The following is a 27666-nucleotide window of genomic DNA, read 5'->3' as shown; positions in this document are numbered from 1 at the left end:
GACAGAAAACCACACTGGGGGCCGTTCAGAGGATTGCTAACAGAACAATACCGAGCAACCAAGTGACATAAAGCAGCTGTACATCCGATACCTGTCTCCTCTGTCCTGGTACAAACGTCCCCATCGATTCCGATCCAAGACCAGCAGCACATACAGCAGAGACACGACAACAGTGAGTAACGCAAGAGCCGTCAACTGACGAAAGGTGGTGTTCAGGGGACGTGGGCAGGCAGAAGGAGACAAGCTGAAATGCCATGAAGCCGGGAATAAGCAGGAGATACAGAACCTATGGAAGAAAAAAGCTCACAGTCAAAGATAAAAAACAAGAAAAGTGCAGCAATATTGCAACACAGATCACACAAGCATCACCAGTGACAAATCCTTGCTTGTGATTGTGCAACAATGGCACTTTTTCACAATTTATCTCATGAAGTGTCAAGACAAGCTGAGGGTTCATTGTTGCAAGAACATGCATTAGCAACTTTAGTATTAATGACCACACTACAGTGCCCTAACTGCAACTGACTAAACTAACTCAAGTCTACCTTTCAAAGTTACAGGGTGATAAATATGAATTATCAGCTATCCTCAGTGAGTCGCAATCTCACCTCCGAGTCAGCAGGTTCCAGGTTCAAGTTCCCCTCCAGAGACTTGAGCACAAAAATCAAGGCTGACACTGCCCTGCACAACTGAGGGAGTGCTGCACTGTTAGAGGTGCCATTATGAAATGAGACATTGAACAGAGGCCCTGTCTGCCCTTACACAGGTGGACATGGAAGATCCCATGGCACTGAACAAGAGCAGGGGATTTCTCCCCAGTGTCCTCAACATATTTACGCCAGAACCAACAACACTAAAAAAAGAGAGATCATCCAGTCCTTATCACAATACTGTTTGTGGGAGCTTGCTGTGCACAAATTGGCTCCTATGTTTCCTACATTACAACAGTCAGCACACTTAAAAAATACTTCATTGGCTGGAAAGTGCTTTGGAACATCCTGAGGCATGAAAGGCGTGACAGAAATGCATGTCTGTCTTGTGTTTGACAGAAATTCCAAGGACAGACCTGAACACTAGCATCAGTCTACTTGCCAAAAAACAATGCCAACATTGCATGCAGATCTTGTTTAAGTTCTGGCTTCGCCTTTCAGATCTTAGTTTTAATTGGAATTCAATTCCACCAGATAAACAGGCAAAATCTAGCATGCTGTCAAGACAGTGAAAGTCGATCATTCGTTTCCTCTAGCCGGTGAGTCGAGAACAAGAGAACACAGTCTCAGAATAAGGTATATGCCATTTAAGACTGAGAAGAGGAGGAATATCTTCACTCAGAGGGTGGTGAATCTGTGGAATTCTCCACCCCAGTAGGCTGTGGAAGCTCAATCATTCAGCATGTTCAAGACAGAAATCATTGGAAAGCTGGATACCAATGACAGCAAGGGAAATGGGGATAGCATGGGAAAAATGGCATAGAGATGGTCAGCCATGATCTGTTTGATTGGCGGAGCAGGCTCGAGAGGCCGAATGGCCTACTCCGGCTCCTATTTCCTGTGCTCCTAACTGCATCTGATTGAATTAACCCAGGTCTACCTTTTAAAGAAACGTAGTCATAGATGTCATGATACTCTGGAAAGCGAACGATACGTTAAGCAAGGATAACCTGCTGTCTTGAGTGTCACACGCTTTCCCAACAGCAATGACTTTTGGTCATCAGTGCAGAGTTCCTGCCCAGAACTTGGACTGAGCCAGTTCCCTTACCTTGTCATGGTGAAGAGCCGCTCTGATCACGGGATGATGATAAAAAACAATGAGCAGCACTCAAGGAATCCAAGAGGTTTCAAGCACAGCACACACTTCTGCCAAGAAGGCATTGTCTTCCTATTCCAGCAAAGAACAAGGGAATCAGTGCATTACCCTGCCGTATGGTGCTAAAGCAGCTACATCTCTTCTGTATCACTTTGACAGAACCTTACATAGATATTCACATAGCTGGCTTCCACTCAGCTTGCGTGTCAGTGTCAAAGCACGCTGTCCACTTTCCCAGTAAGCAACAGGGAAAAAAGGTTTAATATTCTTTTTCTGAGTAAATTACTTCTTGTACATATTTTATATAGATGATATACGGAGAACACTCGTCAATGGGGAATTGAGGGAAGTGCAGCGGGAAATAGACACTTAGGAACAGAGAAAATATATACCACAGATGGTGGCCATTCAGCCCATCATCTCTGTGCTGAATCAAAAGCAGCTATCCAGCTCTTGGCCAGTCACCATGCCAGTTCCGGCGCTTGAAGAGTATCTCCAAGTGATTTTTAGAAGTGGTCGGATTTCTGCCTCTTTCAGGCAGAGAGTTCCAGACTCTCACGGAGAAAAGCATTTCTCCTCAACTTCCCTCCAATCCTTCCACCCATTATTTTCAATCAATACTTCCTGGTTATCATCATCTCCCCTGAGGGAAATAGGTCCTTCCTCTCCACTCTATCTAAGCCCCTCATAATTTTATACACGTCTATTAAATCTCCCCTTAGCCTCCTCTGCAGCAAAGAAAACAAGCCCAGCCTATCCAATCTTTCCTCATGGTGAAAATTCAACATCCTCAGCAAGCTCCTCTGAACCCTCTCAAGTCCCTCTTGTCATATGGTGACCAGAACTGGACGCAGTACTCCAGCTGCGGTCAAAGGATTATACAGTTTGAGCATAAGTTACCTGGTCCTCTGCTCTATGCCTCAGCAAATACAAGGAAGTATCGCAAATGCTTTCTTAACCACATTACCTATCTGTCCTGCAACCTTAAGGGACTTATGGACATGCACTCCATACTTCTCAGTATCCTGCCAGTTGCTGTGTATTCCCTTGCCTTGTTTGTCCTCTCCAAATGCATTACCTCACACTCCTCCAGGTTAAACACCTTTTGCCACTCAACTGCCCACCTGACCAGTACATTGATACCTTCCTACAGTCTTCTTTCTCACGAGGAACCACAGAGTCAATTTTTCCATCATCTGCAAACTGAATGGCACCCTCTACAATTAAATCTAAATCATTAATATATACCACAAAAGCAAGGCTGTTACTACTGAGCCCTGCATAACCCCACTGGAAACAGCCTTCCAGTCACAAAAACACCTGTCAACCATTACTCTTTGTTTCCAGCCAATGAGCCAACTTTGGATCCAACTTGCCACTTGCCCTTGGATCCCACAGGCCTTCACTTTTATGAGCAACCTTTCACAGGCGACCTTGTCAAAAACCTTGATAAAATTCACGTAGACGACATCAAATGCGCTACCCTCATCGGCCCTCAAAACAAATTCAATCGAGTTAATCGGACAAGACCTACCCTGAGAAAATCCATGTTGACGGTCATTGATTAATTCATGTCTTTCTAAATGATGATTTCTACTGTCACACAGAATTTTTTTCCAATAATTTGCCCACCACCAAGGTTGGGCTGACTCGCCTGTAATTATTCGGTCTGCCCCTTTTAAACAATGGTACAAGGTCAGCAGCCCTCAAGTACAATGCCTGCAGTATACAAAGACACATTGTACAGCGAGCTTGCCACTGCTATCAGACCCACCGGCCGTCCACGTCTCCGCTTTAAAGATGTCGGCAAACGCGACATGAAGTCCTGTGACATTGATCACAAGTCGTGGGAGTCAGTTGCCAGCGTTCACCAGAGCTGGCGGGCAGCCATAAAGGCGGGGCTAAAGCGTGGCGAGTCAAAGAGACTTAGCAGTTGGCAGGAAAAAAGACAGAGGCGCAAGGAGAGCCAACTGTGTAACAGCCCTGACAAACAAATGTTTCTGCAGCACCTGTTGAAGAGTCTGTCACTGTAGAATTGGCCTTTCTAGCCACTCCAGGCACTGCTCCACACACCACTGACCACCTCCAGGTGCTTACCCACTGTCTCTCGAGATAAGGAGGCCAAAGAAAAAAAAAACAGAATTGGAAAATGATTTCCTCCTTTGCGTCCCTTCGCAGCCTGGGAGACACTTACTCCAGGGCTGGTGATTTACCTACCTGCAAACTTGCGAAACCCCTGAATCTTTCACTCTATCTCTCCTACCCAGTATTTCACATTCCTTAACTACAACGTCAGCATGATGACAGATGCAAATCAAGAACCATGCCCACGTCATCCACCTTCCCACACAAGTTACCTTATCAGTGTAGGAAAGTCAAGTTGCCTGTGTCAGGAGCTGTTGAAATGTGCTGTGCAAAATACTAATTCTAATTAGTATTTCTTTCAAAGCCCCACAAGATCTTTCTTTGCAAATTGTGTCACGTTTAGTCTAGAGAGATACAGCATTGAAACAGGCCCTTCGGCCCACCGAGTCTGTGCCGACCATCAACCTCCCATTTATACTAATCCTACACTAATTCCATATTCCTACCACATCCCCACCTGTCCCTATATTTCTCTACCACCTACCAATACTAGGGGCAATTTATAATGGCCAATTAACCTATCACCCTGCAAGTCTTTGGCATGTGGGAGGAAACCAGAGCACCCGGAGAAAACCCACGCAGACACAGGGAGAACTTGCAAACTCCACACAGGCAGTAGCCAGAATTGAACCCGGGTCGCTGGAGCTGTGAGGCTGCGGTGCTATCCACTGCGCCTGACATGTTTCTGACATGACTTTTGCAAGAGGTCACCCTTCCCTCCCCACTCACCTTCAGTGCTGCTGCTCTCACCTGTGCTGCTTGTCTCAGTTTCCTCAATACCTGGCTGCCCACCTGGAGCATCCTGAGAGCAAGGAGCTGGACCCGCCTCACCCCTGGGCAGATTGGCTCCCGCGGGCCATCAATCAGTCCGAACAGGGACGTCAACCCGAATAGGCCACGCCCGCATACGTCGCTGCCAGACCCGCCCCACCCCCGTGCGGATTGGCTGGCCGGGCCGGTCAATCAGCCCGAGCAGCGACGTCACAACGGCCGGGCCGGTGGAAAACGGGAGCGAGACGGCGATTGTCAGGCCGTGGGGGGGGGGGGAACAAAAACATCAACTAATATTTTCGGTCGTCGCCCTCACCGAGGGTCCGGACTTACCCTGTCATGTTGTGAGGGGTGGACGATCCTGTCACCAGGAACAGAAACAAAAGGAAGAAAATGAAAATTCAACACCGGTTAACGCCATCTCCGCCTTGGCTGCCTCCGCGGCAACTGAAATGTTTTTTTCACCACACTTCGCGACACTGTCGTTTGTTGGTTCGCCGGCACGGCGGTGCGCATGCGTCGTCATCCGCGATGCACTGTGGAAGTTGTAGTTCTTCTTGGTCATGACTCAAGAGGCCACGTTTGCACTGACAACTTCCAAACCTATTTCAATAGTCACCTTTTCTTTTGCTCCTTACTGATTTTTTTTTTACAATTGCACCAGCACCAATTGCCCCTTACAGTGTTTCTGGGCTGTTACTACATCAACTTGCATGCATACAGTGCCTTTAATGCAGGAAAACCACAGGAGGAGATATTAGGATAGAGGACCAAAAGATGTCAGAGGTAGATTTTAAGGAGCGTTTCAAAGGAGTGGAGAGTTCGGGCGGTGCGAGTACTTGACAACACTCCACTTGTAGCTTGGCTGGTGGTGGGAAGAGCCCTCCCCGTCACATCCTTCCTGCACGCCCGAAGTCTCACCCCCTCCGGACAATGCCCTCGGGTTGGCTGTGGTGGGGAAGAGACGGTTGCCCACCTCCTTCTGGAATGTGTCTTTGCAAAGCAGGTGTGGAAAGAGATGCAGTGGTTCTTGTCGAGGTTCATCCCAAGCAGCTCTGTGACACAGGAGTCTGTGCTCCACGGGCTGTTCCCAGGGACGCACACCGAGACAAACTTCAACTGCTGCTGGAGGACTATCAATTCGGTGAAAGACGGCCCTTTGGTCTGCCCGAAACTTGCTGGTCTTCCAGCGCAAAGAGCTGTCCACGACCGAATGTTACATGGCACATTCCAAGGCCCAGGACTACGTGCTGAGGGATGCACTAAAGCTTGGGGCAGCCCACGCAAAGGCTCAACAGTGAAAGGTCAGAATCTAAGGCCTGCCTGCCATACAGTACCAAGGTGCAGGAAACTGCGAAACCCCTCAGGCTGTTTGATTCGTATGAAATACATGTGGTAAATATCACGCGAAATTGCAACTGTCTGACTCCACCTCAGGCTGCATGGAAAGGACTGGAACTGTATTGCACATCCTGTTATGACCTATTTGAAATTTGATGGAATGCACTTCCAGAAATTTTATCAATAAAGCACACTTTTTGATTTAAAAAGTCTTGATTGGCTGCTTTTTCCGTGACGATAACCATTTTTATACCAGCCCGGATGGTCTCCCACAACAACACACTGCCAGTCCAAAATTTAGTGTCCATTAAAGGTAATGAGCAACAAACTACGGACAAGTGTGCACTTCTGCCCAGTGCAGGATGGAATCCATTCCAATGACTTGGGCAGAAAAACCTAGACAGACACTCCCGCGCAGGACTGAGGGAATGCTGCACTGTCTGATGTGCAGTCTTTTGCATGAGGCTTTAATCTGAAACCCTTTCTGTGCTCAGATGGATGGAAGAGATTGGGCGGCACTATCTCGAAAAAGAGCAGGCGAGTTCTCCGCGGTGCCCTGGAAAATATTTGTCCCTGAATCGACATCGCGACGCCAGATTATATGGCTATCATCGCATTGCTGTTTGTGGGATCTTACTATGCGCCAAGTGGCTGCCGTGTTTCCTGCATGACAACAGTGACTACACTTCAAAAGTATTTAATTGGCTGTTAAAGATGTTTGGGACATCACGAGGTCATGAAAGGTGCTGTGTAAATGCACATCTTCCTTTCAGTGCTCCTGTTATCCCACTCCCCCTCCTGACTTGGTGTAACACTGCAAGATCCCCAGCAGTGTGACAGAGGCTTTTTGACCAAACACTGGGTTGATGGCAGATTCTGCATTTTCTATTGCTTGGTAGAAGCTCAGGGATAAACTGGATGAAGGAAACTCCATACTCAGTGATGAATCCCACCCCCCTGCTTTAGGTACAGTCTGGTCTTTAGTCGGACTTGCTGAAGGGACAGCATTTCAGTAATCAAATTATTCATACTGCGCAGGAGGTGGCCATTTGGCCCATCGTGCCTGTGCTGGCTCGTTGAAAGAGCTACCCAATTATTCCGACTTCTCCTGCTCTTCCCCCATCACCCTGAGAGGCTTTGCTCCCGCTACATAACTAATGCCACGTGGAGAATGATCCAGTGGCAGATCGGCAAAGCCAGGAATCCCATACGATGCCACCCAATCACAGAGAGCTTCTCGCCACACAAGCAGAGTTGACTCATTGAAGTAAAGAAATCAGGCCGGATACAGAAACAGTAATGGGGCACCCTCTGGCCCAGAGATAGTTTTAATACTCTCGTCAAAGTGCACAGGTTACTTTTTCCAAGAGAAACGTGCAGTATATCTTCCGCCTGCACCATCCGTGTGTAATCTTCAACGGACTGGGCTTTTTCGAGCTTCTACATTTCACTGTCACTCAGCACCTGCATTGCCAGCAGAATCCTGCAAAAACCAAAACAAGAAGGACAAATGAGAATATTAATCATGATTTGCATTGTCCCAGCCAATGCCTGTTGCCATGGTTGACAACAGAAATGAGTAAATAGCATTTCGCAATAAAAGATGCTCAGTGCTTCTTTGGAACCCATTCATCTTCAATAACATTGATCCCGATCATAAATACCAACCTTTCACCCGCAAAATGTGGCCGAACCCATCTCTTCGTCACGCAAGAGAACGACAGCCGAAGCCCCATGATTTCTGGCACTGGTATTGTTTCAAGGATGTGGGTTCAAGTCCCATTCCAGAGATTTGTGCATAAAAAACTGAGGCTGACACTCCCAGTGCAGCACTGAGGGAGCGCTGCACTGTCAGATGTACCGTCTTTCAAATGAGGCGTTAAACCGAGGCTCTGTCTGCTCCCCCCCGCACCCACCCCCACCGCCTCAGGCGCAAATCCCAGACGCCATTACAAACAGATCTCCCTGATGTCCTGGCCAATATTTACCCCTCATCTGCCAGTCACCAACACGGATCACCCACTCATTTATCTGAACGATGTTTGTGGGAGCTTGCTGTGCGCAAATCGGCTGTCGCATTTCCTGTATTACCACAGGGATGACACTTCAGAAGTGCTTGGTTGGCTGGACAGCGCTTTGGGACATCCTGAGGGCTGGGGAAGGCGCCATCTCAATGCAACTTTTTCTATTTCATGCTGGGATGGAGAGGCCTCAGCTGGTCACCAGCAGAACTGTCATCAAACCAACAGTCAGCTTAGGGGAAGAAGTCATTCACTTTGTCCAAGGCTTGGCATGAAAGGTACTGCAGAACGATAGCAGATGACAGCGTGAACACTAAGTGGGCATCTGATGGTTTCAATAAAAACCATGCCTGAGGCTGACCATCTTAGTCAGTGAAGGTTCTGACCAAAAAGACAGAATCAGAATGTTCGATCATCAATAACGTACAATGCCAGCATCTTTCAAACAGTCGCTCTTTTTGACACGTTTACCTCCTCCTTTCTTTTCATCACCTGCTTTTTGTTCCCCAGTTGGCGCCTTTATTCTTTTTTAAAATCCCAATGCTGAAGCAGTGGTAAAGGATGTTGAGATGCAAGACCCCCACCTGCCAAGAATGAGGCATATTAATTTCATGATATGAACATTAATATTAAACTGTTGCTGGAGTGAAGAAATGACTTGTTTGAAGAGATCACCAGACATTTGGCTGCAGGACATTTGCATACTAAGAGATGGTGCTTGGAGAGACAAAGCAAGTACTCCCTGGTCCAATTAACCCAAATGGATTTTGATCAACAGACATTGAAGGTGTAAGAAAGCTCACATTCCAGTGTCTGCTAAGATGGAGAATCCACAAACGCAAGAGTGGTTAAACCAGCTGGTCACATGACTAACCTGCTGGCCCAGGCTTTTTGAACTACACACAGGACAGTTTGAAGACAGACTGTAGATTGCGACTGAACCTGAAACAAGACAGCCTCTCTCCTGGCTGGCTCTCTCTCGCTTTCTCACAAGCCTCCGGACCCACTGAAGTCTCTTAAACCTCAAGAGAGAAAAGACTCCTCCATTGAAACAAGTTAAAGTGTGCACTGGGCCCCAACGAACAGCAAGACTTACCGGCAACCAAAGACTCCACAGTGAACTGAAAGGACTGTAAATAACTACCAGATATTTCCTCAATCTTTTCCCCTTTATTCTTCTGACTTTTTCTGTCTCTATTGGTGTGTGTGTTTATCACGTATGCATGCTGGTTGTAAACTTCCACCTTTCTCGTTTAAATCTTAAGAAAACCTGTCAGATTGATTTCTTTGCCTTACAATTGGAAAGCAGTGAACAAGGATTCACTGAGGGGGAGCTAAAACACGGCATTTATAAAAATTAAGCCTGTTACAGTTAAACCAGGCAAAGGCTGAGAAGGAACCCCTAGACCCCTTTCTCACCTGGTCCTAACAATTGCAAAGAAATGAACCAGACTGGTTTTCTCAGATTTAAACAAGAAAGGTATAAGTTTATTAACCTTAAAACTCTAATTCAGTTAAAACTACTAAAAATACGTGACACGACCACGCGAGCAGATAAATACGCAAATAGGGACAGAGGAGGAGAAAGAATTGAAGGGGGAGGGGAAGGTTTAAAGTAGTAGATGGAATTTAGTTACTGGTTTTGGATTGGATGTAAAGTCTTTGATTGAAGTTAAGTCTTGCAGTTCTCATTGAAGCCCAGTGTACACTTCCAAATTTGTTTAGCTGGTACCAGAAGGTTGCAGGGGTCTTCTGTCTTGAGGCTTGAGTTACTTCAGTGGGTCCCTGGAACTTTGTGTGAGAGAGAGGGAGAGGTGCTCTCTTCTTGAAGTTCAATTGCAGTCTCCTCCCCCCAAAAAAACATTTCTGTGTCAGGCACAATTCAAAAAACCCCAGGTTGGCCAGCAGGTTAGTCACGTGACTAGCTCCTTGTTTGGAGCAACCTCACCTGCAAGATTTGTGGATTCCTCCAAGCTTACAAGACACTCTCAGTGGTGTGGCAGGAGATGGGGGGGGAGGAGGGGGTTAGAATGCTGGCTCACTGACTCTTGATCATCACTATTGACAAAATCCATCTGGCTAACTGAATCAGGGAGGCACTCCCATTGTCTCCCCAATCAGCTGTCTCTCAGAATGCAAATGTGCAGCCATGATTTCAGCCATTCAGTCCTGTGTTCTTTTTGAACAAGTTAGTTCAATGTCCAGTTCAAAATAATGTCCCTTTGACGAAATTAATATGTCTCATTTTGGCAGGTGTGATTTCAGTCACAATAGGTTCAACTCTCAAAAATCACCCACTTCCTCGTGGAAATAATACTCCCCCAGCCGCCAGTTCCACCTGCAAGTTGGCATGTCAATATTTAATAGGCATTTCAAGGTAAGGGATATGGGAACAGAGCAGCTCCAAGGGATTACCAATACTGCTGATAAGGAGGGCAAGCATCAAAATGGACTGGCTGAGCCAAATCATCCGTTTGTTTGCTATCACTTCTATGTGAAGAACTCACTTCCATTTATATCGTACCCTTTCACAAACTCAGAATCTCCCAAAGCACTTCACAGACAATACAGTGCATTTTCTTTCATTTGAAGCCCTGTTATTTCCTGGATAAGCACACTGAATGGCAGCTTCGGATTGCGAGATCCAGGGAGGAGAGTGACCAAAGGGTCTGAAAATTAGTGGCCAAAAACAAAAAAGTCGGATTTTTTTTTTTTGACGAGTAATCTGTAATTATAGCACTGTTCCTGATCTGTAATGAATCCGAGTACTTCCAGGTCATTTCAAGTGTTTCGAAACATGAGTTTTCCTTTTTTTCTTAAACCTTGGAATACTGTCAAGATGGCGGACCAATGCATTTGTATAAAATCACCAAAGTGACAGCAGCATTCCAACATTTCAGCATTTTATACAATTGGTATATCATGTAATGATGAAGGATGAAGAAAACTTTAACACCTGAACCATCAGTTGTGTTTTTGTTTTCACAAACCCGCTGGAAAACCACCAAGCTGCCTCGAAGGTTGGAAGCTGCAGTTCCGACTCACAGCAATGGTCAGTGAAACGGACAGTTCCCATTATTTATTTTTTTAAAGCCGGTCCTTTGGAACTGAAGGTTGAAAACTGCAGGCATGTCTGACTTTTTGTGTGAGGGGCTCCAGTCCAATTTTTGTCCTACATAGGGGCCAGTGATCAAATTTCAGAAAGATAAAGGCATGAGAAGTTTATTTTACTATGAATCAAAACAACAACAAAAATGTGCATTTCTGTGAACAAGATTTAAATGAGAAGACTAATTTATGAACTTACTTTCTCGTCACTATGTAGAACACTGATTCACTGAGATACCTGACATTGTTGCACAAGTAGTCAATGTCTGCCCACACACTTGAAGTAGCAAAGTGGAATATTCCAGACTGATGTCCATCTGTCAGGAGCAATCTCTCTCTCTCCATCTGTATCTCGATCGCTGTCTGTCTGTCTCTCTCCCTCCCCCCCGTGTCTCTCTCTCTCTCACCCCACCCCCTAACTCACTCACTCTTTCTCTCTGACCTCTCGCTGCACCCAGGGCTGTTGCTGGTTTTAAGGGCTGCCTAACTCTCTGTCCTACTTCAGTGCCGCCCCGCCCTGCCCCGCTGGATGCGTGTTGGCTCACTTCCTGCTCTTCCCTCTGCCTCTCTCTCTCCTGCTCCCCCAAGAGCAGCCATTCCTATTCATTGGCTCTCCCTGAACCACCCGGAAACAGGAGGGGGCGGCCAATCCCAGCACGCCTGTGACGTGATCTGCCAATCAGCGCTCTCCCCGTCTAGACAGCCCGCTGTCAGTCATAGACAGTGACCAATCACAGACAGGTGGGTTCCGCCTACTCTCTGTGCCTGCCCTTTAATAGGAGAGCTGTTAATCAAAGCCAAGCTATGGGCAGCCCACTTTCAGTCATCCAGGATTGGAAGCTTTGGCGGGACAGATTCTGGCCCGCGGGCTGTATGTTGGACAACCCCGTCGGAGAGGAAGAAACCAATGGCGGAGTTCCGAAACCACAATATCAGAAATCTGCCATTTAGTAGAAACTTCACATTCCTGGATGGCATTCTCGTTGACCTATAATTCATTGTCTGTCATGACAAAACAACGATTGCATTCCCTCCCACAGCTAATTACAACAGGCTTCCTTGCACCAACAGCAAGCTTGCATTTAAATAGCGACTTGCACCTCCTCCGGATGTCCTCAATCACTCTCGAAATGGAATCATCGTCGTTCTGGGAGTACCAGCATCCCATTTGCGCACAGCAAGGTCCCACGAACATGCATGACACGGCTGACCAGTTCACCTAGTTTGGAGACACTGACCAAGGCACCAGTTTAACAGCCCGTTCTTCCAAAACGTGATGGGGAATCATTAATATCCCAACTCAGCAGGCGGCGAAGAGCTTTTGTCCAAACCCAACAGCAGCTCCTCTGCCAGTGCAGCACTCCCTCAGTACTGCACTAGAGTGTCACCCTCGATGATGTGCTGAAATCCCAGAGTGCGGCTTGACCTGGTGATCTTTTGACTGAGAGCGGAGATGTTGCCACGGTACCTTGTCTGATGAGGAGGTGGCACGCTGTTCTCTGTGTAACGAACACAACACAACGCCAAGCAGCAGTAGCTGAGTTGGGGAGGTTCGACTGAAGATCTAAAGTTGCCTGTTCAGAGTGCTGTGTGTCGGCAGTATCTTTAGGTGTCAGCTGCAGCTCAGTGGGAGCATTCTCACCTCAGAGTCAGAAGCTTCAAGTCTCACTCCAGAGATTTCAGCACAAAGACTCGGCTGACACTCCCAATGCAGTACTGAGGGAATGCTGCACTGTCCAAGGTGCCGTCTTTCAAATGAGTCGTTAAACTGAGCCCCTCCCCCACCACAGTCTGTCCTCTCAGATCCCTATTGTGAAGAAGAGCAGTGGGGTGGGGGGGGGGGGGGGTCTCCCCGGTGTCCTGGCCAATATCTACAAACCAGTGCAGACTCGATGGGCCCAATGGTCTGCTGTGCTATGTTATGATTCTACGAATTCACACAGGAACAGCTAGCTGGGACCGAGGATGAGGCAAAGTGAGGAAACAGCAAAACACATGAGAAAGCAGAGGATAGCAATGGTTTCCATAAGACTGGAAATGGATGTACATACCAGCATGTCATCAGGACCATCTTCAGTCTTCTGGTGAAGCTGAACTGGAAGAATAGAAGAAAAGGTGGCATGAGGAAGAGGCAGCTTGGTTATGTTGATGCCTCTTCAATTCGAACCCATCTGAGGCCCAGAGACAAGGTCTGCAAAAATACCGCTCATGTCCAAAATCAGTCAAGCAAAGGCCCAGAATATTTATCACTCTTACATTTAGATAGCGCCTTTCAGGACCTCAGGACGCTTCACAGCCAATGAAGGACTTCTGAAGCGTCATCAGTGTTGTAAGGTCGGAAATGCAGCAGCCAATTTGCACACAGCAAGATCCCATCAACAGCAATAATCTGGGTTTTGATGAAGTGATTTTTGGTTCAGGGATAATTTTTGGCCAAGACACAGGGGAGAACTCTCCCGCTTTTCTTGGAAGTAATTCCGTGGGCTCTCTTACAATCGAGCCGAGATGGCAGACGGACCCTCCCTTTCACACCTCATCCCCGAATGACACATTTCACGGACAATCCTGTCAGCGCCATGATGATGAACTCTCAATGGAATGTGTCTTCGTCTGTCTGTATCTCCAGACCTGCTCCCAGCTGGTTACAGAACCAACTCCTTTTTTTTTTACAGAATTAGTCAATGCACCATTTCGCCAAGAGTCAGATCAGGGAGAAAAAGAAAAAGGTCATCTTTCTGACCTGTCACCTGACGTGGCTAATGCAGAACCACATTCCTGGCGGGGTTGGAGAGGCCAAGACAAGAGTTGGAACTCACCTTTTCTTCCACCTGGATTCTTGGGCTTGGGGTCTCGCGGGCCTTTGCGTTCACTGGGATGCAGTCCCAGAGCCCTAATCACCAGCCTCTTGGCAATGACAGTGTTGGTCTGTGCCCTCTCCTTGACCGGCTGCAGGAATTCTACAAGGAAAGCAACAAGATCAGGAACTGCATTCATAATTCTCCGAAATAAACGGACTCAGGGCTGGACAGACACTGAAGGCAGGTGAGAACCAAAGACAGACTTGCTATTTACATTACACGCAATCAATTCCTCAGGACATCCCAATAGACTGGGCTAAATCAATGCAATACTTTGGAGGTGCACTGTTGTCATGCAAGCAAATGCAGCAGCCAATTTATGCACAGCAAGATCCCGCAGGCAGCAAACCAAAGACCAGAAGATCTGCTTTCCACGGTTTTGTTTTGAGGCCCGTTGACCAAGATAATTCTCCGGCGTTTACAACAGTGCTGGAGGATTTCCCCAGGAGTCGCTGGCATTGCAGACAGTGCAGCGCTCCCGCACCGCTGCACTGGAGTGTCAGCCTACATCACATTCCTGCATCAAATATCCTCTGCACAGCAGTGGGAAAATCTCCAGACAAATATCAAAACCAAGTCAACTCATTCTGTCCCATTGTCACAACTGCACCTTGCCGTAATTAGGAGAATTCTGCAGTGTGGAATGTGTCAATTGGAATATCATTCATAAAAAAAAAGCATGTTTATGAAAAGCAAGAAGGCCTTGCATTTCTATATTGCCTTGAACATCCCAAAGTGCTTTCCAGCCAATGAAGTACTTTTTAAGTGGAGTCACTGTTTGTAATATTGGGACAACAGCAGCTAATTTTATGCACAGCAAGATCTCACAAACAGCAAGGAGATAACGACCAGGTAATTCTTTGAAGATGATTGAGGGATAGATATTGGCTGCAACACCAGGTAGAACTGCCCTGATCTTCTTCCGAATAGCAACAGGGGAATGTTCACATCAACCTGAGGGAACAGACAGAGCCTCAGCTTAACTGTCTCATCTCCAAGACAGTTTCACTACAAACAGGGCACAGAGGCAATCTTCCCTTTGCTGGGATGGAACACCACTAGGAAATACAAGCTGTCTGCTCATCCATTACCTGAACTCCGAGCGACCTTGAGCTTTGACTGCTTGGTTGCTTGAGACAAAGGCCGGGTTTTTAGCTGTGAATGGGTGACAGACAGGGCCTCAGAGGCTGGAAAAAAAAACAAGAGTTAAAAATCACTTATTTTACAGCCAGAGTGTCTTTCCAGAACTTGACATCCAAAGAGACTGCCCGTTCCGTTCTGATAGTCTGCAGTTGCGAATTGAAATCCCGAGTTTGAAGACTATGCCATTGCCTTTTCTCCCAATCAGCTGCCCTTCTGCATCATGCCTTCTGTTTAACAGGCACTCTGCTCAATGATCACCCCTGATGGATTTCAGAATCAATCCGGCTCGAGATGAAGGGATCTGGGAAAAGAGTGAGCACTGGATTGGGAGTTCTGCCTTTGAGAAGGAAAACAACGTGCCTTACGATTAACACCGTCACCCATCACGTGGTGACTCACAGGAGAGTCAGCTGACACCGAGCCGCCGAAGGGAATAATAGGGCAGCTGACCAAAGAGGTACGTTTTAAGGAGGGTCTTAAAAAAGGAGAAATTTGGGGAGGGTCTTCCAGAACCTAGTGCTGAGGCAGCTGAAGGTGGTGGGGTGGGGGGGGGGGTCGATAAAAATCATGGATGCTCAAGCTGTCAGAAGTGCAGGAGCCGGTGGGATCAGAGAGCTTTGAAGGGATAAACACCAACACTGAGCAGCGAGGCTATTTGACAGAAAAGCTCAGTGTGTATTTTCGGCAAAGCCTGAGAAACAGGCTCAGGATTTGTGAAGGATTTATTGAAAACGGCAATGAGACTTCCATGGGGTGGTGGGGTGGGGGGGGGGGGGGGGGGGGGGGGGAGAAAAAATGCCCAATCTACCAAGAAATGTAATTCTCTTCAGGCTCAATCCCTTTGCAGCTGAAGAGGTGTTGTATATATCTAGTACATCCCACATACTGATTGCGAAAGCTGTCAGAAGTCTATCAATAAGAGTCAGCACTTCTGAAAAAGGCTCCTACCTGAATCCGGACTGGAAAATAATCCCAATGCATGTATACTATCCACCCACTTTATTCTGAAGCCTTTATCACTGGTGAGAAAATTCAAAGGAAAAGTTTCAGTCTCGGATGTATCATCACCTCCTCCAGTAGCTCAATCAATTCCTCGAAAATACAGCGATCGATCTCAGTAAAATTGATGGCCATTCTGAACACCAGCACTAAGGTTCATGAGCGGCTCAGCTGTTCCATATGATCTGGAGAGTTCCCTGCAATTCCTGACTCAATGCATTGTGACCATCTGAAGGAGGTGTCTCGAAACAGGGCCGCTTTCAGTGTTACAGATGACTGGCAGTCTCAGCAACCTGCTCAAACCTTTGAGCAAAGTTTGAAACCACAAGTTTTGCACCGGCCTAAAGGTATCTCACACTGCAGGTATTTTTATGAATTCGCACTTAGCACTCCCGAAAACCTGACAAGAAGTTTAAAAAATGTAATTTTAAAGCATTTTTCCACTTAATCAGTTTCCTAATTCTGATCCCGACACAAACGCCCTTTCTTTTGTGCACGTGATTAAGCTTCGATGAAGTCAGCTCTCGTTACCACAGGCTGAAAACCCGTTTCCCTTCAACATAACGGGCTTCTCTTTCCCCATAAAAAAATTAACCGACTGTGGTACTTTTTGGGCAAGGTTGGCATTGATGCCAAAGGTCAAACTTGCTTTTCTATCTATTCCAGGTCAAGTTGGTCACGTTTCTGTGACAGATTATTTTGTGAAGGAGGAGAAGGGGAGAGTGAGGCAGACAGAAAGAGAGACAGACAGAAAGAGAGAGACAGACAGAAAGAGAATCAGAGAGAGACAGAGAGAAAGACAGAGATGCAGAGAGACAGAGAGAAAGACAGAGAGGGAGAGATAGAAAGAGAAAGAGAGAGAGAGACAGACAGAAAGAGAGAGAGAGACAGACAGAAAGAGAGAGAGAGACAGAAAGAGACAGAGAGAGATAGAAAGAGACAGAGAGAGACAGAAAGAGAGAGACAGAAAGAGAGACAGAGAGAGAGCGACACAGAGAGAGAGACAGAGAGAGAGAGAGAGACAGAGAGAGAGAGACAGAGAGAGAGAGACAGAGACACAGAGAGAGAGAGACAGAGAGAGAGACAGAGATGGAGAGACAGAGAGAGAGACAGAGACAGAGACACAGAGAGAGACAGAGACACAGAGAGAGACAGAGACACACAGAGAGACAGAGACACAGAGAGAGACAGAGACACAGAGAGAGACAGAGAGAGACAAGCTAGTTTTGGCACACAAGATGCAAGTGATTAAGATGTTTTAATCTCAACGTTCAGATCAACGCGTCTGGTCTGGTCGATCATCTGAACCCCTCAACTGAACAAGTGCTTCAATCACCCAGTTGCAGCCATCCTGTCGAATCCCAATGAAAATACAAGCCAGGAACTGTATCAAGAGGGAATAGAGATACTTACCGAAAACTGTCAAAAGCCTCCAGTATGTCTTCAGTTTTCAGCTGTGCTGGGAAGTCATAAATTTCAATGATGTGTCCGAACTCCAAGTGAGCCATGTGGCCTTCCCGTGACAGGTAGGTTGAATAATCAGCCTGAGGCTGTTCAATGCTGATGTTGATCTGCCCCAGGCAAGCTGAAAGCTGCAATGACCAGAAAGCAGGCTTAAGAATAGAGGCAGGAGTAGACCACACAGCCCATCGAAGCTCAACAACAGTGTTACTTGCAACGCCATAGCATACAAGGCTACGGGCCATGTGCTGGAAAATGGGATTGGAATAGTTAGGTGCTTGATGGCCAGCACAGACACGATGGGCCGAAGGGCCTGTTTCTGTGCTGTATAACTCTATGACTGTCACGGAACAGAAAAATATAATGCTTTACCAAAACAAAAACCTACATTGAAATGGCACTGAAAGGAACAGGAGTTTTTTTTTATTCCTTCAGGAGATGTGAGAATTGCTGGCAAAGCTAACAGTTACCTTCATTTCTGTTTTCAAAAAACACAATCGGGATTCAATGAACTACAAGTGTCTTAAACAGAAAAATGCCAGAAGCAGGGTTTTAAAAAATAAAAAATTCAAGGATTGTGTCCTTTCTGACCTTGGCAAGTTTTGTCACGTATTTGCTGCTGTGCTTGTATATTGGGGAGATTTTTCTGCAAAGAGAAGTCTGTTACCTCTTTGAGTAAATCTGCGGAGTCAACATCAGGATTCTGAGGATCTGGACTCGGTGTTCCACAGCCTTGAGTCTTCAGTCCCACCACGCCTTGTTCTTCTTCTGCAGGATCTCCAGCATTCGGCAAGTTGCTCACATTCTCACAGTTGCTGCTCTTCTCCTTCTGATCCCCCAGCATCTTCTCCACCCTCTGGCGATGACGGCTGTGCTCGAGAGCTGCCAGGTTTTCCGCATTGCTCGGCAGGGACTGGTTGTGATTGACGGCAGTGTAGTCTTCGCACTGTGCTGGTGGGCCACTGCCTGGTACTTCTGCTGTCTTTGAGGTAAGCGCTGATGCCTCAGATTCATCATGCGCATCGCGGTCTCCAATCACATCCTCAGCAAGTTCCAGCAAGGGTTTCACATCTTCCAACGGACTTGCTACGGTCTTCAGTCTGGAGCCATCCTTTTCTTCTCCCTCCTCAGTGGACAAGTATTTGGTCTCACCTTTTGATCTTGGATCTTGCATCCCTTCTGGCTCAGCAGGACTGCCATCCACAAATTTATCAGCTGCCGAGTCTTCACCTGCTCTCTCCTTCTGGGCGTCACCTTGCTCCACTGGCTGCAGCTTTGAAGTGGCGTATTTCAGCCCTCCATCACTGCAAGCCTCTTGTGCACTGGGGAGTGAACACAATGGAGGAACATCTTCACAAGTGCCAGTCTCTCCATTAGCTACATCCTCTTCCATCATCTCAGTGGGCACACTGCTGGAATCAATCCTGCCTTTTCTGGGATCTCTCCCTTCCTTGTTCCTGCTACTCTTCCTGTCCTCCCTTTTGTGCGTGAACTTGACGTCTCTCCTTTTGTCCACGCTCTTTTGCCACTGAGCCCTGGGGATATAGAAGGCTCGATCAGGCTTGTTCCTCGACTTGCTGTTGCCAAGAGGTAACTTTGGGTACCGTGAAGCCCCATCGCCTGGTGCCTGAAATGCCTCTGTCTGCTCCTCTTTGCTATTCCGCTGTGCCCAGTAACAGAGAGCATCAGAACTGCTCTGATTTTCTTCGGGAGACAGCTGCAATCTAGCAAGAACAGGGATTAAAAACATAGAATCAAGATCTTTGCTGAGACCAGGGCTCCAATCCAATCTGGCCTTCCGTTCAGGACTTGGCTGCCTCAGCCATGGCATCAAAGGATGCTTGCAGTGAACCTGATGTTTCTGTTTCAGTTTCAGCCAAAAGGTTCTGCTGATTGCTCCTTTACGACTTGATCTGAATATCCAGACACAGGTCGAGCTCCTGTGACTGCTATGACTTTGGACCTTTCAGTACAGGTGATCAGTCAATTGAAAAACCAATGTGCAAGATGGGGCCGAGAAGTCACATATCATGGCATAGATGAGAAAAGCGAGAGAGGGGTCAGTCAGACCTCTCATCACATATCGCTTGCTCATTTGTCCAAAGCACTTGATGTATATTAGAGGTTTGACTGCATCACAGGGTATAATCAGTAACACATATACACGGTTTCACCATTACCATGAGATCAGGTTCTGTCCACCCCAATGTAATGTCATCACCCAACCCACGACTGATCAAAATGATCGTCAGATGACAAATGACTCCTGCCATGGACACCAAGAGTCGACAGAGAATTCATGAAGACAATCCAACCGCGTGCAACCAACGCCTGGGGTGAATGAGCCAGGTTTCTGTTGCAACCCAATCCCCAATGTCAGTCATACAAGACTTCAGGAAGTTATGCCTTCCTGAACCTTTCAGTACAGGGTGGAAACCATTGGTTGGGCTTCAGGTGGAGTCCTGCGTCCAATTCCGGGCACCACACTTAAACAAGGATGTCAAGGCTTATGAAAGAGGATTTACTGGAATGGTTCCAGGGATGAGGGATTTCAGCTATGCAGAGAGAATGGAGAAGCTGGGGTTTTCTCCTTCAAACAGAGAAGGTTAAAGGAAGATTTAACAGAGGTATTCAAAAACATGAAGGATTTTAATGGAGAAACTGTTTCCTGTGACAGAAGGGTCAGTAACTAGAGATCACAGATCGAACCTAAGAGAACCAGAGGTAACATGAGGATTTTTGGGTTTACAAATGCAGTGAGTTCTTATGATCTGGAATGCACCGCCTGAAAGGGTAGTGGAAGCAGATTCAATAGTCACTTCCAAAAGGGAACGGGATAAATATTTCAAAAGGAAAATCAATAGAGTTATAGTAAAAGAACAGCTCAGGGCAACTAATTGGATAGCCCAAGCAAAGAAGTGGAACATGGAAAATGGGCTCAACAGTCTGCGTCTGTGTTGTGTTAATTCTACTGATAGTTATTGATCTGTAAATTCAAACACCTCGGCTGGCCATTGCACACACCTTTGAAATAAAACACATGGAAACTGCTACCTCCCACTATGCAGCACCCATCAAATCATCAATTTACACATCATACTGCAGCTGAAAGCTTCAACACTTCAACAGCTGACCTGGTGTCAGGCCTTCTCCGAAGGCATTTGTGTTTACTGGCCATCTCCGATGGATGGATCCTCCAATTCTTGCCCCCTCTCTCTCTCTTTCCCCGTCAGCTAAGCAGTTGGCCTCCATTTGCCCCACTGAATTCCAAATGGCACTGGTGACATGAGCTGGTGTGACAGCTATTCCTGGAGTTGCAGATCAGAACCCGCACTGTTACCGTGCCCAGGTCATGTCCAGTGATGTGGCTACAATTTTCCTGTCAGCCTAACAGCCTTACCTGTCATCAGCCAGGCACACAGCGGTCCTCCGGCCCGCTCCCTCTCCCACCGAGAAGCTGCTCAGTGAGTCAAAGTTCTCCACAATCCGATGGATCAGGTAACGCAATCGACTGGGTAGTGGTGGGAACAGCAAGACTCTGAGGACAGGACACAAGACAGCAAGTGACCAACCAACAACTAGTAATTATACAGTGCCTTTAATGTGGTAAAACCTCCCAAGCTGCTCCACAGGAGCATCAAACAACATTTTACACCTTGCCACCTCCGGAGATATTAGGCAAGATGACCAAAAGCTTGGTCAAAGATGCAGGTTTTAAGGAGCAACTTGAAGCAAGAGAGGAAGATAGACAGACGGAGTTATTAAGGGAGGGAATTTTAGAGTTTAGGGTCTAGACACCTGAAAGCTGATGCGTAAGAGACCAATCCAAAGCCTAACAATAATCATTCATTAATATCAACGAGATATCAAAAAGAATGGCAGAAAGAACAAAGATTTGCATTTCTATAGAGTGCAGATTCACATCTCATCCAAAAGATGGCACCTCCAACAGTGTAGCACCCCCTGAACTGGTGTGTCAGCCTAGATTTCAGTGCTCAAGTCTTGAGTGGGATTTGAACGCACAACCTTCTGTGATTCAGGAACAACAGTGCTGCTCACTCAATCACTGCTAGCAACCTTGAATGTGAAGACATCCCTCTACTCCTTTCTCCCACATATACCCATCCAGCCTCCCGTGCATCCCTCCAAACCCCGTTTCACTCAAATGCATCCACGCCATTTGCCTCATCCACTCCCCCAGCTCTCTCAGGTTCTTCCTGACCTCCCCATCAGATCCATCAATTTCCATCTCACGTCAGTCAAACTCACACTCACGGCCTCCAAGTGCCAAGTTGGATCCAAAATTGGCTCAGTGGCAGGAAGCAAAGGCTTATGGTCAAGGGGTATTTTTGTGACTTGAAGGCTGTTTTGAGTGGGGTCCTGCAGGGCTCAGTACTAGGTTCCTTACTGTTTGTGGTATTTATCAATGCTTTCGACTGAAATGTCAGGGGCACAATTAAGAAGTCTGCAGATGATACAAGAATTGGTCATGTGTTGATAGTGAGGAAGAAAGCCTGCAGGAAGGTATCAATGAGGTGAGCAGAAAAGTGGCAAATGGAATTCAACCCCGAGAAGTGCATTTGGGGAAGGCAAGCAAGGCAAAGAATACTCCGGAAATAGTCGGGCTCTGAAAAGTGTCGAGAAACAGAGGGAGCTTGGGAGTGCATGTCCACATATCCCTGAAGGCAGCAGGACAGGTGGAGAAGGTGGTGAAGGAGACATCAGGGATAGTTTTTCTTTCTTAGACGAGACCTACAGAATGAGCAGGGAGATTCTGCCAGAACTGTCTAAAACACACGTTAGACTGCAGCTAGGGCACAGTGTGCAGTTCTGGCCGCCACATTACAGGAAGGATGTGATCACACTCGATAAGAGTACAGAGCAGATTACGTTGCCAGGAGTTTCCCCATTTCCCTGAGCAGAGAGGCCAATCACCAGGGAACACAGATTTAAACTCATTGGTGGCAGGATTAGAGAGGAGTTGTGGAGAAATTTTTTCACCCAGAAACCCTCATCACACTTCAAAAACACTTGAAATGCTGTCACCTACAGAGCTCCAGAGCAAGAGATGGGTAAGCATGGAGACCTCCCTCTTGGTTGGCACGTACATGATGTGCGGTTGGGGGGGGGGGGGGGGGGGGGTGGGGGGAGAAACAGCCTCCTTCTGTTCCGTAAATCTTCCCATGTTTCTATCAGTGCACCCCCACTCTCCCCCAGCCCCCACACTTGAATAAATCTTGTCTCAGTCAAGTACTTGTCAATGTTGTAATGTCACAGAGTTGAAAGTGCAGGGTCTGTGCAATGGGCTCAAGTGTGTTGGGGCAGTAACTCACATCAGCTGATAGAGAGACGGCAGCTCCCTTGCACAGTCTATCTACACTGAAAAAGGTTATCAGATGCCACGTGTTCACAGGCTGCCTATCCAATGAACTCCCATTTTGTGCTCTCACCCCAGACTAATTTATGCCCCAGTGTCTCTGTCTCATCCTTACATTTTCAGTGAAATGACAGACAGAACTTGACACCCAGAATCTGATTGCTTACTTTTTCGGACTGTCGACGGTTTTTGAAAGAAAACATTCCAGCTCTTTGGTGATGTTCTCCACAAATTCCTCTTCCTCTTTGGACAGATAAACATTATCCAGATGGAAAAGCGCCAGGGTGAGGTAGAGTCAAACACAATAGGCTGCAAGAGAGAAACAGGTAGATTTTAAACATCAGCACAATCCAAATCACCAGTAAAAACTGATCGAGAAGAACAGGCCAAATATATCTTCACCCAATTCAGCTTCTCTCTGTCTTCACCCTGAAACTTGTGCTCAGCAACATGAAACTCGAAATCCAACTCCACATGCTGAACTGTATCACAGGACAGCCGAGGAAAGCATCTGCTCATATCCCACCAAATATTACAGCATCACACGCCCACCCACATTAACTTGTTGGGTTACTCGCACGTTAGCTGCCATCAGCAATGGAGCCAGGTGACCGATGGGTTCCCACTCCAGGGAATTGAGAACGGAAGCTGGGCTTGGCACTTCCAGTGCAGTACTGAGGGAGTGCTGCACTATTGGAGGTGCTGCTTTTCAGATGAGACATTAAACTGAGGCCCCATCTGCTCTTTCAAATGGTCGTGAAATATCCCAATGTACTACTTCCAAGAAGAGGAGAGTCATCCTCGGTGTCCTGGGCACCAATCAGAGGCGTCTTCGGTGGATCAGACACATGAGCAGGTTGGAAGATGGTCGCATACCCAAGGACCTTCTGTACGGTGAGGTTGACGAGGCTAGACCCCACAACCAGTGGGGTGCCCAAAGCTCTGCTTCAAGGATGCTTGCAAGCGTGACACGAAGGCCCTAACTGTCAACTGTCGCACTAGCTGGCGAGAGAGGGAAATGGCGACACATTCTGTGGACTGGTGTGCGCTCCGATGACCACCAGTTGCTACAGCAGCTTGGCAACAGGTGCCAACACCGAAAGCACAGCGTCACATGGCAGCTTCACGTGCAGTACCCAGGGCAGAGCCTGCTTCTCAAGGATTGGTCTTCACAGCCATCAACAAAGGTGCACCAAGAGAAGACACCCCACCTAAATGGATTGTCTGCTGCGTGTCCATCATCTTTTGGAGATGGAAGGATGCCAACCCCTACACCTGGGGCAATATTTATCCCTCAACCAACATCACCAAAACAGATTCACCTGTCATCATCCCTTTGCTGTTTGTGGGATCTTGCTGTGCATAAATGTGACTGTTGTGTTTTCCTATATTACAGCAATGACTCTAAAGTATTTCTTTGGCTGTAAAGTGTTTTGGAGTGTCCCAAGACAGTGGCGCAGTGGTTAGCACTGCAGCCTCACAGCTCCAGGGACCCGGGTTCTATTCTGGGTACTGCCTGTGCGGAGTTAGCAAGTTCTCCCTGTGTCTGCGTGGGTTTTCTCCGGGTGCTCCGGTTTCCTCCCACAAGCCAAAAGACTTGCAGGTTGATAGGTAAATTGGCCATTATAAATTGCCCCAAGTATAGGTAGGTGGTAGGGAAATATAGGGACAGGTGGGGATGTTATTGGAATATGGGATTCGTGTAGGATTAATATAAGTGGGTGGTTGATGGTCGGCACAGACTCGTTGGGCCGAAGGGCCTGTTTCAGTGCTGTATCTCTAAACTAAACTAAGATGGTGAAAAGATGCTCTAGAAATCAAGGGTTTCAGATCTGGAAATTCTGTAGGCTTTCTCCTGCACCAACTTACATTTATGACTACTTGCTTAGGATTTTCCGACGCGGTGGAAACTTCTTCCCGACATTTGAGCAAACTATCCCTTTCATAACTGAACCTACACGAAGTCATTCCCACAGGAAAGTGCCCCAGCCGATTCCATCTTCTCTCATGGGTTTAACCTCACAGTCAGTCCTGCTGTTATATATATATATATAGAGAGAGAGAGAGAGAGAAAACAGTGTGCAGTTCTGCAAGGTTCCACACAAGTTCAGCAATAACCTCTCTGCTTTTCAATCGGATTCCTGCAGAAGTGAGCCCCCAGTGTTTGATTTGTGTGTGTTTGAAATGGCCTTATTGAATGGTGAGTGAGCAGAATGGAGATCTGAAAAGCTGCAAGTGAGAGTGTGGTGGAGTCCCGGGGACTGAGTGAAAGCGGATCACAGCAAGTGGGACAAAAGACAGCGGAGTGCAGCGCTGCAGACAGCGGCTTTCCCCCCCCCCACCCCCTCCCACAAGCAGCACATAACACACAGAGAGAAAGGCAGACACAGTGTCAGGGGCAAAAGCTGTTTCTGCATGAATCTTGCAGCTGGCAGGAGCAGACAGACAAGCAGAGCCCATCTCCCAAAGCAGACGAACCCTGTGCGCACACACGGTGAAAATACAGTCTCTCCTCTGCCACTTTGTCTTTCAGCTGCCACAAAGGGGAATGTTACTGTGCCAGTGCTTACTCACAGCTGAAATTTCCCAGGCTCCCAGCCCTTGTTGAGAGATGTGCTTGCAATGTTGCAGATCTGCAGCTTGGATACACTGAGAGCTCAATGGTTACATTCACCACTCCGAACACAGGCTCACTCACTCATCCACCCAGTGAACAGCAAGAGCAACCATTGAAAATACAAGAGTGTTCAGAGTGACACCCAGCACATCGCCATCTGCAGGGCCAGCACACACCTCCCAGTCTGCTTACACAGCAACTGAAAGTCAGGGTTCACTTGTGAAACAATGACCATCCTATCCAATCCCATCTCTACTGTGTGTGGCCCCTATCTCTGAAACCTCCTCCAGCCTTCCAAGATATCTGCCCCCTTGCACGTCCCCGATTTTAATCACTCGCCCCGTCAGAAAGACTTCACCACCGACCGTGCGGCACTCCTTCAGTCAGCTACATTTTATGCTCAGGTTTCGGAAATGAGACTTCAAGCCAGAACCTTCTTGACTTTGATGCAGGAGCACTGAGGTTTTCTATGAGTCTGCCATGGCAAGTCCCTTTTAAAATTGTACAGAAATGTATCAGATCCACCCCTCAATCATCTCAAGGTCATGGGTTCAACTCCCACTCCAGAGATTTGAGTACAAAATCTAGGCTGACACTCTGAGTGCAGCACTGTCAGAGGTGCTGTCTCCCGGATGTGACATTAAATCAAGGTCCCATCCGTCCTCTCAGGTGACTGGTATTATTTCGAAGAAGAGCAGGTGTCCTGGGCCAATATTTATCCCTCAGTCAACACGACAAAAACAGATTGTCTGGTCATTGTCATATTGCTGTTTGTGGGAGCTTGCTGTGCCCAAATTGGCTGTCGCCTTCCCAACATTGTAACAGTGAACTTCAGAAGTACTTGATTGGCTATAAAGTCAGGAAAGATGCTGTCGAAATGCAAGTTTTACTTTCAAGTCTTTTTTGTTAAATTCAGCGTGGGAAATTTGCACTGCATGCCCTCTGAGATTGTACATCTCTCTATGGGTCTAAAGGGATCAAAGGGTATGGGGCAAAAGCGGGAACAGGTTACTGAGTTGGATGATCAGCCATGATCATAATGAATGGGGAAGCAGGCTTGAAAGGCCGAATGGCCTTCTCCTGCTCCTATCTTCTATGTTTCTGTGTATCCCGAGGTTCAGTGTCCGAAAATAAACTCTGCTCCAGTCGGGGTCAGATCAAGGTGCTGGAAAACCAGAGAATCACTTTCTCACCCTTTAAAAAAAAATGTCTAGCTCTCTTGAGATTAAGGTCAGCCTTTCATTTGCTTTTTTCACTATGTCTGTACCTCTGCACTAGATTTTAATGAATTGTACACCTGGACACCCAAATTGATTTGCTTCTCAACAGGCTCTCGTCTCTTCCCGTGAAGAGAATATCCTGATTTTTGTCTTTCTTGCTTCCAACGTGAATGACCTCACACTTCCCTGCATTGGTTTCCAATATGCCAGAATTCTGCCCAGTCAATTCATTGGTCTGCTTCTTTGTAACTTCCTGCGGCAATCTACACATCTCCCTTTCGAACTTGCTATGGTCTGCCAAGTTGGGTGTGCAACTTTCTATTCTTTTATCCAAGCCATTAAGAATGAAAAGAAGAACCCCCAGTCCACATCCTTGGGGATCTGTCCCAGATCTCACCACCTGTCTCATCTTACCAATCAATGAACAAACCTTCGATCCCTGCCCTGTCTCTACTCCAAACCCAAGGCTCGCTCCAATTTCATACACCTTTATTTATGTTAGTCACTTGTGAAACCTTATCAAAAACCCTTGTGGAAGTCCATGGACACCATCAATTGACGCTCTTTTAACCAGGATGCTTCCGACTGCTTCTAAGAAATGAATGAAGAAAATAGTTAAGGCGTGACATGCTTTCACGCATCCTTGCTGATGTTCCTTGATCTCTCCCATGTGTCCAAGCGTTGTCACTGTCCCTGATGGCTTTCAATAACTTCCTCACAACTAATGTTAAATTGCAGTTGCCAGTTTCTCTCTGCCATTCAACATAGGGAGTGACATTTGCAATTTACCACTCATTAA

The 27666-nt window shown here is 47.0% G+C and overlaps 2 protein-coding genes across 3 annotated transcripts in view; both read right to left on the bottom strand.

Annotated features, from left to right (window-relative positions):
- The window catches only part of LOC137357161 (uncharacterized), a 115461-nt gene extending 110269 nt beyond the window's left edge, over positions 1-5192 (bottom strand). Inside the window, exons 1-3 of the mRNA XM_068023261.1 lie at positions 5056-5192; positions 1759-1878; positions 92-286 (exon numbers count right to left, since the gene is read on the bottom strand). Of these exons, the coding sequence (XP_067879362.1) occupies positions 92-286; positions 1759-1766 (203 nt within the window). The 5' untranslated portion in view covers positions 1767-1878; positions 5056-5192. The remainder of the gene's footprint in view (positions 1-91; positions 287-1758; positions 1879-5055) is intronic.
- Positions 5193-7357: 2165 nt separating this feature from the next.
- On the bottom strand, positions 7358-25743 carry LOC137357210 (R3H and coiled-coil domain-containing protein 1-like). 2 transcript variants are annotated; one of them, XM_068023369.1, is made up of 11 exons: positions 25605-25743; positions 23198-23339; positions 21054-21191; positions 18321-19377; positions 17606-17784; positions 16142-16212; positions 15142-15237; positions 14009-14149; positions 13244-13287; positions 8577-8668; positions 7358-7546 (listed from the first exon to the last, which is right to left on the bottom strand). In XM_068023369.1, the coding sequence occupies exons 4-11, from the start codon at positions 19047-19049 to the stop codon at positions 7504-7506; spliced, it is 1395 nt and encodes a 464-aa protein (XP_067879470.1). In that variant the 5' UTR covers positions 19050-19377; positions 21054-21191; positions 23198-23339; positions 25605-25743; the 3' UTR covers positions 7358-7503. The 2 variants fall into 2 exon arrangements, with proteins under 2 accessions (XP_067879470.1, XP_067879471.1); XM_068023370.1 differs by lacking the exon at positions 8577-8668 and having other exon boundaries at positions 25605-25741.
- Between the last annotated feature and the right edge of the window lie 1923 nt (positions 25744-27666).

This window comes from Heterodontus francisci, chromosome 47 (assembly GCF_036365525.1).
Source record: "Heterodontus francisci isolate sHetFra1 chromosome 47, sHetFra1.hap1, whole genome shotgun sequence".
In the NCBI taxonomy this organism is placed as follows: domain Eukaryota; kingdom Metazoa; phylum Chordata; class Chondrichthyes; order Heterodontiformes; family Heterodontidae; genus Heterodontus; species Heterodontus francisci.
The sequence above is the reverse complement of the archived record's forward strand: the minus strand, read 5'-3'. Positions and strand labels throughout refer to the sequence as shown.

Bases quoted from the DNA above. Each gene is read 5' to 3' on its own strand.
- LOC137357210 (XM_068023369.1), bottom strand. From the start codon at position 19,049: ATGATGGAAGAGGATGTAGCTAATGGAGAGACTGGCACTTGTGAAGAT. The intron at 15,238-16,141 runs GTAGGAGCCTTT...TTTTTTTTCCAG, and splicing joins ATTTTCCAGTCCGGATTCAG to CCTCTGAGGCCCTGTCTGTC. The intron at 13,288-14,008 runs GTGAGTTCCAAC...CTATTCTTCCAG, and splicing joins GAATCCAGGTGGAAGAAAAG to TTCAGCTTCACCAGAAGACT.